Source organism: Cervus canadensis, chromosome 12 (assembly GCF_019320065.1).
Source record: "Cervus canadensis isolate Bull #8, Minnesota chromosome 12, ASM1932006v1, whole genome shotgun sequence".
Lineage (NCBI taxonomy): Eukaryota > Metazoa > Chordata > Mammalia > Artiodactyla > Cervidae > Cervus > Cervus canadensis.
In genome coordinates, this window is record NC_057397.1 from 71,648,710 (window position 1) to 71,663,137 (window position 14,428).

At 37.8% G+C, this 14,428-nt stretch overlaps 1 protein-coding gene across 1 annotated transcript in view; it reads right to left on the bottom strand.

Annotated features, from left to right (window-relative positions):
• The window catches only part of CNBD1 (cyclic nucleotide binding domain containing 1), a 385,369-nt gene that overhangs the window by 334,326 nt on the left and 36,615 nt on the right, over positions 1–14,428 (bottom strand). Inside the window, exon 4 of the mRNA XM_043483330.1 lies at positions 2,694–2,801. Within this exon, the coding sequence (XP_043339265.1) occupies positions 2,694–2,801 (108 nt within the window). The remainder of the gene's footprint in view (positions 1–2,693; positions 2,802–14,428) is intronic.

The following is a 14,428-nucleotide window of genomic DNA, read 5'->3' on the forward strand; positions in this document are numbered from 1 at the left end:
AGTAATAATCAGTGATCCCATGGATTGTAGCCCGTCAGACTGCTCTGTCCATGGGATCCTCCTGACAAAGAATACTGCACTGGGTAGCCATTTCCTTTCCAAAGGATCTTCTCAACCCAGGGGTCAAGCCCAAGTCTCTTGCATTGCAGGCAGATTCTTTACCACCTGAGTCACCAGGGAACCTCAATAATGAGCTATTACAATTAAAACATTCTTTCAATGCATAACTCTGAGTAGGATAATGCTGCTGCTGCTGCTAAGTCACTTCAGTCCTGTCCGACTCTATGCGACCCCATAAACGGCAGCCTACCAGGCTCCTCTGTCCATGGGATTTTCCAGGCAAGAGTACCAAAGTGGGTTGCCATTGCCTTCTCCAAGAAGGATAATATTATCCTCTTTTCTGGGTAAAAAAATCTGGAGTGCAGTCAATGTTCAGAGAATTCCAAAGACATGTTGCTGCTATTGGGTGGAATAAAAATGCAAATCCAAGTCTTCTGGATCAAAATTTAGTGTTGTTGTTTTTTTTTAATGTGTCTATTTGATTTCCCATGTCTGTGAATATACCAAAAGTTTACCTTCTGTCTAGATGATCCACCAAAAAAGAAAAAAAAAAAGTTTAGATAATGGTCACAGTTCCAAACAGCCTTTTGTCTCATTCTTGTCCTGCACTCACATTTCTTGCTCATGTGGAAATGTTTCCCTATGTCTCTGCCATGTGATCCATTTATTTTCAATAGTGCAGCATCGCTCCAAGTCATTTTAATGGTTACATAAAGCATCTCTTCTGTTCTCCTTGCACATGACTGTCTTACTTCACTGCTTAGCAAATGCCCTACACCACTATTCTCACCAGCTGCCACGGCAAAGGAGGTGTCATACTTCAGTCTGCTATTGTATCTGTCACAGGACATGTGAATTAAATGAATTATAAAGTGTTGAATGTGACAGTGATAATAGGTAAAGGTTATTGATGAATAATTTAATAGTGCAGGAATTTATGTCTACTAAGATTCTTGTTTCCTCAATGATTTTATCCTGCCAAATGGTCTCTGAATTACCTGCAGCTCTCTTCCCATCAACTGGGCATATATGAGTTTATCACATTACATGAGGAACCAGTGTAAGCTAAGTGTAGAGAAGATTTATAGTTTATTAATATATTTTATGTGATTTATTTTAATTCCATTTTATAATATTTTATTTTATTGTTACTTTAGAGCAGATGATTTTTCATGACCAAAAAAAAAAAAAAAGAGAAACGTTTTGTATTTCTTAACAGGTACATGATTATATTCATTACACATTTTTACTTGCCTGATTTTGCTTTTACTATGAGACATGGATACTGAATTATATCAAACGCCTTTTCATCATCTGTAGATATCATCATATAGCTTCTCTCTGAGCTACTAATATAAAATTTTAATAACAGCTTTTCTAACAAACCTTCTTTGTACTCATGAGATGAAGTCAACTTAACTGTTGTGTACCAATATGCTAATACACTATTGCTAAGATTTTATTGTTTATGTATGCCTATATGTGGACTTCTCTGGTGCCTCAGGTGGTAAAGAATCTGCCTGCAATGCAGGAGACCTGGATTCAATGCCTGGGTGTGGAAGATCCCCTGGAGAACGGAATGGCAACCCACTCCAGTATTCTTGCCTAGAGAATCCCCATAGACAGAGGAGCCTAGCGGTCTATAGTTCATGGAGTTGCGAAGAGTCAGCCAGCCAGACACCACTGAGCAACTAACACTATTACTCTGCCCCTATGTGCTGTGCTTAGAACCCCGCTCTCCCGCGTTGCATGCGGATTCTTCACCGTCTGAGTCACCAAGGAAGCCCAAGAATACTGGAGTGGGTAGTCTATCCCTTTCTCCAGGGTATCTTCCCAGCCCAGGAATCTAACTGGGGTCTCCTGCATTGCAGGCAGATTCTTTACCAGCTGAGTTACCAGGGAAGCCCAATAGGCATAACTAAAAGCTGATATTTCTTGTTTATGCTATTCTTGTGAAATCTTGTTATACAGGCATGACAAATACACAACCTATATTCATTTTCTATACTCCAAAAATATTAAATTGCATAGAAAGTACCTTTACTTAAAAGAACATCTAGTCATATCACTGAGACTATGAGTTTTTAATTTCTGCTTTTGTTCTTTTTTGGCTTCAAAAATCCTTTTGAAGAGTTATTTTTACAACTCTTTTATTCATACCATAATTACTTTTTATTTGTATCATCTTGAATAATTTTAGTAGTATGTATTTTTAGAAAATGAACCAAAAACATCTAGATTATTCTCAGGTTATATGAAATATTCTCTCAAAAATTATAATTTATTTAGTTTTCTCTGTATCATTTAGTATATTCTCATTCCTAATAGTACTTTATCTTATTAAGATTATTATATAAGGATAGTTGTTTAGTGAAAAAAATTCAAGGAGCTACACGTATTTATTAGTCCCAGTTATCATATAACCCAATTAAAATGCCTGCAGAATTATTGTAGGAATTCACCTTTCCTTACCAATATCCATTTCCTTGGCTGATCCCTAACATGGAGTACTGGGAACTGATCAAACACTCAGTATTTGTTCCACTTGTTCTTCCATGCACTCACATGCACCTGCACACACACGCACACATCCACACACACAAAGGCTTGCTTTCAAAAGAAGACGTCATTACCTTTCCTCTTCCTCTTTGAAAAGTTTAGGCAGTCTGACTTTTTTCTGCACGAATATTTTAGGATATTGCTTCATAAACACATTGTGCGCTGATAGAATATTGGTTCGGCTTAAAAGAGAGAGAGAGAAATTATTATAAGTGCCATAAGACTTCTGAAGGAAAGATTTTAAACTCAGTATATACAACTTAGTTCTATACTATTTAGTCTAAAAAAGCAAATGACAAAAATATGAAGCATAAACATTTTATGCTTAAAAAATGTCCACTATAAAAATTGTCTGTAGTGTGTTTCACTGAGAAATATTTTAAGAATATCAAATTTAAGGTAATGCTAATTGTCAAAGAATTAATTTTTTAGCTGAGTCTTCTTAAAATTTTTATTCTGTAATTGATTAAAATGGTTGTAAAATATACCACATAATTAAAATTCCCCCAAGATGATTCATATATAGTTTACATACACTTTATTCAAAGTATAGTTATCTGAATCTTTGCAATTATTTACGAAAATATCATGTCCTATTGTTTTAGGATTGGAATAAAGATGTTTTAGAGCAATATTTCAGCATTTCTGAAATCCAGATCGCTGGACTCATCTGCAGTGTTTTTTAAAAAGTGTAGATTTCTGACCCTTTTCCTGATGAAGCAAGATCTCCAAAGGTGGAGTCAGGGTAGTCCTCTATTTTAAATATCAACCTCCAGATGATTCCTACTTGCAGTCAGGTTTCAATCCAGTGAACATATTTAAAAATGTGAGTAACAAGAGCTAATGAAATATAGCAAATTGTCAGTGTTAGGTAACGACATTTGTTTCTGAAAAGTCTGCTTCATTCAATTTTTAACTGACAACATCAAGAAAATTTGGTCAGTTTTTTAGAATGTTGAGTGCTCATCTCAACAGCTTGTATCAATAATTATCAAAAATAATCATACTTAAAATTGAACATTGACAAATGTCTTAGTCAATATTTACCTCATGACAATGAATATAAAAGTCTTCAAGATTTTCTTGTTTCATTGTCAATGTAAATAACAGCCCCACACTTTAAAACATTTATAGCATCTTTTTTCTCTTGGCCTGAGTTCGTAAAATACCATGTTAATTCTTCACACAAAACAGATACTTTAAGAATCCTATTTAATTTAATTTAACTTAATTGATTCAAATAATGCAATGTGTGACTTATGTGACATTAGAAATTTCCATTCCTACTCAGACACTGTAGCGATGCATTGACCAAAAATCTATTTTCATGCAGGTAAAGAAAAGATACACGAGAAAACCTATAGCTTTAGAAGATCAATCAAGATTGTGGAGTAAGAGGATGTGTAGCTTACCTCCCCACTCAAACACACCAAATATATATATATATGAAACACATGAAAAGATACTCAACATCGCTCATTATTAGAGAAATGCAAATCAAAACCACAATGAGATATCACCTCACACTGGTCAGAATGGCCATCATCAAAAAGTCTACAAACAATAAATCCTGGAAAGGGGAATGGTCTTGAATTGTTGGTGGGAATGTAAATTGATACAGCCATTATGGAAGACAGTATGGAGATTCCTTAAAAAACTAGGAATCAAACTACCATATGACCCAGCAATCCCACTCCTAGGCATACACCCTGAGGAAACCAGGGTTGAAAAAAACACATGTAGCCCATCGTTCATTGTAGCACTCTTTACAATAGCTAGAACATGGAAGCAACCTAGATGCCCATCGACAGATGATTGGATAGAGGTTGTGGTATATATACACAATGGAATATTACTCAGTCCTAAAAAGGAATGCATTGGAGTCAGTTCTGACGAGGTGGATGAACCTAGAACTTATTATACAGAGTGAAGTGAGTCAGATAGAGAAAGATAAATATCATATTCTAACACACATATACAGAATCTAGCAAAAGGGTTCTGAAGAGTTTATTTATAGGGCAGCAATGGAGAAACAGACATAGAGAATAGACTTATGGACATGGGAGAGGGGAGGTGAGGCTGAGATGTATGGGAAGAGTAACATGGAAACTTACATTACCGTGTAAAATAGATAGCCAACGGAATTTGCTGTATGTCTCAGGAAACTCAAACAAGCGCCCTGTACCAACCTAGAGGGTGGAATGGGGAGGGAGATGCGAGGGAGGTTCAAAAGGGAGGGGATATATGTACACCTATGGCTGACTCATGTTGAGGTTTGGCAGAAAACAACAAAACTCTCTAAAGCAATTATCCTTCAATAAAAAAATAAATTAAAAAAAAAAGAAACACACACACAAAACACATGTTTACGAAGAACAATCCTCACTGAACACTAACTAGGAACTGGCAGAAGGAATCCTGTTCAGTCAAGGCTGTAAGAAATATGCAGACATAATCAGGTGGAAAGGGAAGGAAAATGATTAGGTCAGACCGTGCCCCAGGAAAGGACTCAGAGGAAAAGGGAGACAAGGGAGACACCCGCTCTGGGTGTGGGTGTCTCAGCCCAGAGGTCCTGCATGGGAAATAGGAGCCTCCTTGGCTCACTGGGGGACTGCTGAAACTAAAAGGTGGGCTGTGGAAAACCTGGACTGCATTCATGCAGAAAAGCCAGTTGGCTAACTCTAACCCTAACCTAACCCTACGGTTACACCCTGGCATGCATCTCATTCCTAGTCAGGCAAACACGCATTCTTCCTCCCTCAATGGCAGAGTGTGGCACAGGGCCTGGGGAGGCCATGAGTAGGGAGAGATGTGACTATGGGGGGCAGAGGCCCATGGTGCCGGGAAGAGTCTGGGTGGGGTGGAAGCGACCCCTGTTTGCACTTACTAAAGCAGTGCATTCGAAGCAGCCCAGATCTCCGACAGCAGCTCGCGCCTTACCCACCAATGTGTACTGAGCGCTTACACGGGCTCTCCTCTACTTGTGGGGTAGCGCCGTAACACAGTGGGAGTGGAAGCTGGGGCAGTGATTAGCTGTGAGGGACCAAGTGGCCTTGAACCGAAGGCTACATCTCGGGGCAGCAAGAGAAGCAGTTGCAGGCGTCTGCCCGGCGGCACATCGGAGACACCTTGTCGCTCAGCTTGAGGCCGGCACAGGTCCCCCCTGCTTCACCACGACCTCCTCTGGGACGAGTGGTCTGGTGAAAGGGAGAGGGTAAGACAACACACTGACGGTAACAGAGCCATCTGGGGCCTGAACCACAAGGCTCCGCTCCAGCAACTTGAGACCAGAGGGCACTCCCATTGGATGATGATGGTGACTGAGAACCAGGGAAATCCCACCTCATGACCCCCTGCACCCCGAGCGCCTCCATCCCCATCACATCCCCTACCAAAGTCAGAGCTGACAGAGCACCCTGAAAAAAACTGCAACTTGCATCCACGTAAATCCAACTCCTTTACCAAAGGTACTGGGTCCATGCAGTCTGTATAGGTGTACCCCCATTTAATAGCAATCCTTCAAGACCACAAGAGGCAACTGTTTCCCATGAAATCATAGGGGCAGAGAAAGTTAAGAAAAATGAAAAGGCAGAGGAACTGACCTCATTTGAAATAACAAGAGAAAACACTTGAAAAAAATAAATGAAACAGACATAAACAATTTACCAGAGAAGAATTCAAAGCATTGATAATAAAAATGGTAGCTTAATTAGGGGGAAAAATCAACATACTCCGTCAGAAGCTTAATATGGAACTAGAAAATATAAAAAAAGACCCAATTCACTAGCTGAAATAATACACTAGAAGGAATGAATAGCAGACTAAGTTATACAAAAGAACACATAAGTGATCTGTAAGATAGAACAATGGAAATCATACAATAAGAGTAGCAAAAAGAAAAATTATGAAAAAAAAATGTAAGAGGTCCCTGTGACAACATTAAGCATACTGACATTTTCATAACAGCAGTTCCAGAAGAAGATGAGAGAGAGAGAAGGGGATCAATGAAGTATCTGAAAAAAAAAATGGCTGAAATTTCTAAATCCTGAAGAAGGAAATAGATATCCAGATACCAGAAGCATAGAAGGTGATGAACCCAAGCAGACCAACACCACGATACACCATAATTAAAGATCAGAGAGGAAATAAATAAAGTGGAGATCCCACTCTCAAAAAAAAAAAAAAATAAAAATTAAAAGATCAATGAAACTGAGAGTTCTTTTTAAGATAAACAAAATTGTTAAGATTTAGCAAGAATCTTCAAGAATAAAACAGAAAGATCAAAATAAACAAGATAAGTAATGAGGAGAAATCACAACCAATATAACACAGATATGAAAATCATAACAGAATATTATGAACAGCTACATGCCAACAAATTGGACAATCTGGAAAAATTGGACAAATTTCTAGAAACATACAATCTTCCAAGACTAAATCAGGAAAAAATAAACAATCTGAACAGATCAATCATTAGCTGTGAACCTGAATCTATAATTGAAAAAGTTCCAGAAAACAAAAATACAGAACTGAATGGCTTCACAGCAAAACTCTACCAAACATATAAAGAAAAGCTAATGCCTGTCCCTTTCAAACTATTCCAACAAAAAAGAAAGAGAAGGGAACACTCCCCATTCTATGAGGCCACTATTACCCTGATACCAAAACTAGACAAAGATGCTCCCCCCTAAAATTATAGGCTATTATCTCCAATGAATATGGATACAAAAACCTTCAACAAAATATGAGCAAACTGAATCTAACAATATTTTAAAAGGATCATACACCATGATCAAGTTGGACTTACTCCAGGGATGCAAGGTTAGTTCAATGTTCACAAATTAATCAATGTGATAGAGCACACTGACAAAACGAAAAATAAAACTCACATGACCATATCAAATGATGTGAAAAAGCATTCAACAAAATTCAATGTACATTCATGTTAAAAGCTATCATTAAAATAGATATAGAGAGACCATACTTCAAAATAATAAAAACCATTCAAAAAAAAAAAAAAACTTACAGGTAACATTATACCCAAAGGTAAAAAGCTAAAACCCTCTCTGATAAAATCAGGAAAAAGAAAAGGATGTCAACTATCATCACTTTTATTTGACATATTAATAGAATTGGAAGCTCTAACCACAAAAATTAGATAAGAAAAAGAAACATATGGAATCCAAATTGGAAAGGAAGAAGTTGAAATGTCCCCATTTTCAGATATCATGGTACTTTGCATACAAAACCCTAAAGTCTCAACCAAAAAAGTTATAGAACTAAAAAGTATGAATTCAGAAAAGCTGCAGGATGCAAGTTTAAATAAAATAATATGTTACTTTTCTATACACTACTAATAAACTATCAGAAAGATAAAGTAAAAAAAAATCCCTATAAAATTTCATCAAAATAAAATATCTAGGAATAAACATAATTAAAGAGGTGAAAGAACTGTACTCTAAAAATTATAAAACATGATAAAGGAAATTGAAGATAATACAAAGATTGTAAATATGTCCCATTCTCTTGCATTGGAAGAATTAACATTTCTAAATGGCCACACTACCCAAGTTAGTTCAGTCGCTCAGTTGTACCCGACTCTTTGCTACCCAATGGACAGCAGCATGCCAGGCCCTCCTGCCATCACCAACTCCTGGAGTTTACTCAAACTCATGTCCATTGAGGTGGCGATGCCATCCAACCATCTCTTTTCTGTATAGTTCTTTTTTTTTTTTTTTTAGTTCTTTTTTGTATAGTTCTTCTGTGTATTCTGTGTATATTACCCAAAGTAGTCCACAAATTTAATACAACACCTATTAAAATACCCATGACATTTTTCACAGAACTAGAATAATTCTAAAATGCATATGAAGCCACAAAACTCCCAATAGCCAAAGCAATCTTAAAACAAACAAAAAAAAAGTTGGGATTATCATCCTCCCATACTTCTGACCATCCAACAAATCTACAGTAATCAAAACAGCATGATATGGGCACAGAAAACAGACATAGGGATTAAAGAAACAGAACCAACAGACCAGAAATAAACCCAAACACCTCTGACCAATTCATCTTCACCAAACGAGGCAAGAATATACAATAGAGAAAAGACAGCCTCTTCAAAAAGTGACGCTGCAAAACCTAGACAGCCACATGTGAAAAAAATGAAATTAGAACATTTCCTTAAACCATACACATAAATAAATCAAATGGATTAAATGCCTAAATGTAGGACTTGAAACCATAAACCTTCTCGAGACAATATAGGCAGAATACTCTATATCACAGCAATAGTTTTGGGGTCTCTCTCCTAAGAAGAAGTGGCAAGAGTACACAGAAGCACTATACAAAAAAGATCTTCACAACCCAGATAATCACAATGGTGGGATCACTCACCTAGAGCCAGACATCCTGGAATGAGAAGTCAAGTTGGCCTTAGGAAGCATCACTATGAACAAAGCTAGTGGAGGTGATGGAATTCCAGCTGAGCTATTTCAAATCCTAAAAGATGATACTATGAAAGTGCTGCACTCAATCTGTCAGCAAATTTGGAAAACTCAGCAGTGGTCACAGGACTAGAAAAGGTCAGTTTTCATTCCAATCCCAAAGAAAGGCAATGCCAAAGAATGCTCAAACTACTGCACAATTGCACTCATCTCACACACTAATAAAGTAATGCTCAAAATTCTCCAAGCCAGATTTCAACATTACATGATCTGTGAATATCCAGATGTTCAAGCTAGATTTAGAAAAGTCAGAGGAACCAGAGATCAAATTGCCAACACCTGCTGGATCATGGAAAAAGCAAGAGAGTTCCAGAAAAACATCTATTTCTGCTTTATTGAATATGCCAAAGCCTTTGATTGTGTGGATCATGACAAACTGTGGAAAACTCTAAAAGAGATGGGAATACCAGACCACCTGACCTGCCTTTGAGAAATCTGTATGCAGGTCAGGAAGCAACAGAAAAACCTGGACATGGAACAACAGAATGGTTACAAATAGGAAAAGGAGTACACCAAGGCTGTATATTGTCACCCTGCTTATTTAACTTATATTCAGAGTACATAATGAGAAACGCTGGGCTGGATGAAGCACAAGCTGGAATCAAGATTGCCAGGAAAAATATCAATAACCTCAGATATGCAGATGACACCACCCTTATGGCAGAAAGTGAAGAAAAACTAAAGAGCCTCTTGAGGAAAGTGAAAGAGGAGAGTGAAAAAGTTGGCTTAAAGCTCAACATTCAGAAAACTAAGACCATGGCATCCGGTCCCATCACTTCATGGCAAATAAATGGGAAAACAGTGGAAACAGTGACAGACTTTATTTTGGGGGTTCCAAAATCACTGCAGATGGTGACTTCAGCCATGAAATTAAAAGATGCTTACTCCTTGGAAGAAAAGCTATGACCAACCTAGACAGCATATTAAAAAGCAGAGACATCACTTTGCCAACAAAGGTCCATCTAGTCAAGGCTATGGTTTTCCCAGTAGTCATGTATGGATGCGAGAGTTGGATGATAAAGAAAGCTGAGAGCCGAAGAATTGATGCTTTTGAACTGTGGTGTTAGAGGAGACTTTTGAGAGTCCCTTGAACTGCAAGGAGATCAAACCAGTCAATCCTAAGGGAAATCAGTCCTGAATATTCATTGGAAGGACTGATGCTGAAGCTGAAACTCCAATCCTTTGACCACCTGATGCGAAGAACTGACTCATTTGAAAAGACCCTGATGCTGGGAAAGATTGAGGGCAAGAGGAGAAGGGGACAACAGAGGATGAGATGGTTGGATGGCATCACTGACTCAATGGACATGAGTTTGAGTAATTTCCAGCTGCTGGTGATGGACAGGGAGGCCTGGCAAGCTGCAGTCCATGGGGTTACAAAGAGTCAGACATGACTGAGTGACTGAACTGAACTGAACTCCTAATCCAACAGAAATAAAAGCAAAAATAAACAAAAGGGATCTAATTAAGCTTAAAATCCTTTTCAGAGCAAAGATTCTGTCAACAATACAAAATGACAACAAACAGAATTGGAGAATCTATTTACAAATGACATAAGCAACCTGGGTATAAAATCCAAAATATGTAAACAGCTTGTAAGATTCAGTATCAAAAAACAAACAAACAACCCAGTTGATAATGGGCAATAGTCCTGAATAGTTATTTTTCCACAGAAGACATTCAGATGGCTAACAGACATATGAAAATGTAATCAAAATTTAATTTCTAGAGAAATGTAAATTCAAACCACAGTGAAGCATCACCTTGCACCTGTTGAAATAGCTGTTATCAAAAAAATTAAAAAATAAATGTTACTGAGGATATGGAGAAAAGGGAACACTTGTACACTTTTGGTGGGAAAATAAATTGTAAGGCAACTATGTAAAACACTATAGAATTTCCTCTAAAAGTTAGAACTAGAACTACCATATTATCCAGCAATTCCACTGCTGGGAATATATCTGGAAAAAAATATGAGCACTAATTTGGAAAGATACATGCCTCCCAAAGTTAATAGCACTATTTACAAAAAATAAGATAATAGAAGCATCCCAAGTGTCCATCAACAAATGAATGGATAAAAAAGATGTGGTATATATATATGAATATTACTCATCAGAAGCCTCTTGAGAGTCCCTTGGACAGCAAGGTAATTAGAGCAGTCAATCCTAAAGGAAATCAATCCTGAATATTCATTGGAAGGACTGATGCTGAAGCTGGAAACCTGACACCTTGGCGACCTGATGCAAAGTGTGGATTGATTGATAAAGACTCTGATGCTGGGAAAGATTGAGGGCAAGAGGAGAAGGGGGTGACAAAGAATGAGATGGTTGGATGGCATCACCGACTCAATGGACATGAGTTTGAGCAAACTCCAGGAGATAGTGAAGGACAGGGAAGCCTGGCATGTTGCTGTCCATGGAGTCGGGGGCGGGAGGGCCACAAAGAGTCAGACATGTCTGAACAACAACAAATATGAAAACAAAATTCTGCCTTTTGCAGCAATGTAGATGGAACTAGAAAATATTATGCTTAGTGAAATGTCAGACAAAGACAAATACTGTGTATTTTGCACAGTATTTGTGGAATCTAAAAAATAAAAAGAATGTACTCAGCACAACAGATTCAGAGATATATATATATAAAAAATCTTGGTTATCAGTAAGAAGAAAGAAGCAAGGAGGGACAAGATAGGAAGATGGAATTAAGAGATACAAACTCTTACATAAAATAGATTAGCCACAAAGATAAATATATGGCAAGGGAGTTGTAGCCCTTGTCTTGTAATAACTTTTAATGGAATATAGTCTGCAAAAATACTGAATCACTATGCAGTATACCTGAAAGTAATTTTTGCCTGGAAAATTCCATGGAGAGACGAGCCTGGTGGGCTTCAGTTCATGGGGTCACAAAGAGTCAGGCATGACTGAGCTTACAGACACACAATATAAAGTTATTATAAATCAATTATTCTTCAGTAAAAATAAACAAACCAATAGCTTTACACACAAGAAATATAAACCATGTACAAGATGCTACATATTCAAAGATCATAAAATTAAATGCTTACCCTGGCCAAGCAGGTTTCAAAATGTGAGGACTGTGTGTGGTGAACAGGAGAGATTATGCCCCTAAAATGGAAGCCATGGGCCCTCTCTTAAATCCACTTTTGTCATGGAATAAGGGAAGCTCAAAGTGGTTAGATATTGTAGGGATTTTTTTTTTCTTAAGAAGCCAGCAATTTGAACACATATGTGAAAACTTGTAATGTTTGAATATTAGCGACTGCTGTAGACTGAATTACGACCCTTCAAAATTTATTTTGAAGCCCTGTTTCCCCATTTCATCTGTATTTGGAGAGAGGACTTTTAGGAGATACTAAGGCTAAATTATATTGTACAAATCAATATCCAATCAATTCAAAAAGATTGTGGCCATAAAAGCAGAGGAACAAGAAGGATCTCTCTCTCCACATGCAAGCACCAAACAAAGGCCAAGAGAGGACACAGAGAAGGCACCTCTCTGCCAGCTAGGAAGAGCATCTCCACCAGAAACTGAATCAACTGGCATCTTGGTCTTGGACTACCTGGCCTCCAGAACTGTGAGTGTTTCTGACGTTTAAAACAGTTAGTATGATGCTGAAGAAAGCAGGAAAAACCCTGAGGCCATTCAGGTATGACCCAAGTCATTATATTATACAGTAGAGGTGACAAATAGATTCAAGGAATTATATCTGGTAGACAGACTGCCTAAAGAACTATGGATGGAGGTTTGTAACATTGTACAGGAGGCAGTGACCAAAGTCATTCCAAACAAAAAAAGAAATTCAAGACTGCAGAGTGGTTGTCTGAGAAGACTTTTACAAATATTAATAGCTGAGGAATTAAACAAGTGAAAGGCAAGGGAAAAAGGAAAAAGACACACCAAATTGAGTGAAGAGTTCCAAAGAAGAGCAAGGAGAGATAAGAAAGCTTTCTCAAGTGAATAATGCAAAGAAACAGATAGAGGAAAACAATACAATGGAAAAAAAAATAGAGATTGCTTCAAGAAAATTAGAGGTATCAAAGGAAAATTTCATGCAAAGATGGGCAAGATAAAACACATAAACAGTAAAGATCTAACAGACACAGAAGAGATTAAGAAGAGGTAGCAAGAATAAACAGGAGAACTGTACAAAAAAGGTTTCAATCACCCAGGTAAGCATGATGGTGTGGTCACTCACTAAAGTCAGACATTCTGGAGTGTGAAGTGGGCCTTAGGAAGAATTGCTATGAACAAAGCTAGTGGAGGTGATGAAATTCCAGCTGAGCTATTTAAAATCCTGAAAGAAGATGCTGTGAAAGTACCACACTCAATATGTTAGCAAATTTGGAAAACTCAGCAGTGGCCACAGGACTAAAAAAGGTCAGTTTTCATTCCAATCCCAAAAAAAGGCAATGCCAAAGAATGTTCAAACTACCACACAACTGTGCTCATTTCACATGCTAGCAAGTTTTTGCTCAAAATTGTACAAGTGAGGCTTCAGCAGTATGTGAACTGAGAATTTCCAGATTTACAAACTGGGTTCCCAAGAGGAAGATGAACCAGAGATAAAATTGCCAACATTCACTGGATCATGGAGAAGTCAATAGAATTTCAAAAAATAACTACTTCTGCTTCATTGACAACACTAAAGCCTTTGACTCTGTGGATTACAACAAACTGTGGAAAATTCTTAAAGAGTTGGGAGTACCAGAGCACCTTACCTGCCCCCTGAGAAATTTGTATGTGGGTTAAAAAGCAACATTTAGAACCAGGCATGAAATAGCTGGCTGATTCAAAATTAGGAAAGAAAGACCACAACACCGTATGTTGTCACCCTGCTTGTTTAACTTCTATGCAGAGGACGTCATGTGAAATGCTGGACCGGATGAAGCACAAGCTGGAATCAAGATTTCTGGGAGAGAGATCTGTAACCTCAGATATGTAGATGGTACCATTTTAATGGCAGAATGTGAAGAACTAAAAAGCCTCTTGATGACGGTGAAAGAGGAGAGTGAAAAAGCTGGCTTGAAACTCAACATTCAAAAAATAAATAAATAAGATTGTGGCGTCTGGTCCCATCACTTCATGGCAGAAAGAAGGGGAAACAGAGGAAGCAGAGTCAAATTTTATTTGCTTGGGCTCCAAAGTCACTGCAGACAGTGACTGCAGCCTTGAAATTGAAAGATGCTTGCTCCTTGGAAGGAAAGCTGTGACAAACCTAGACAATGTGTCAAAAAACAGAGACATCACTTTGCCAAAATGTCCATATAGGCAGAGCT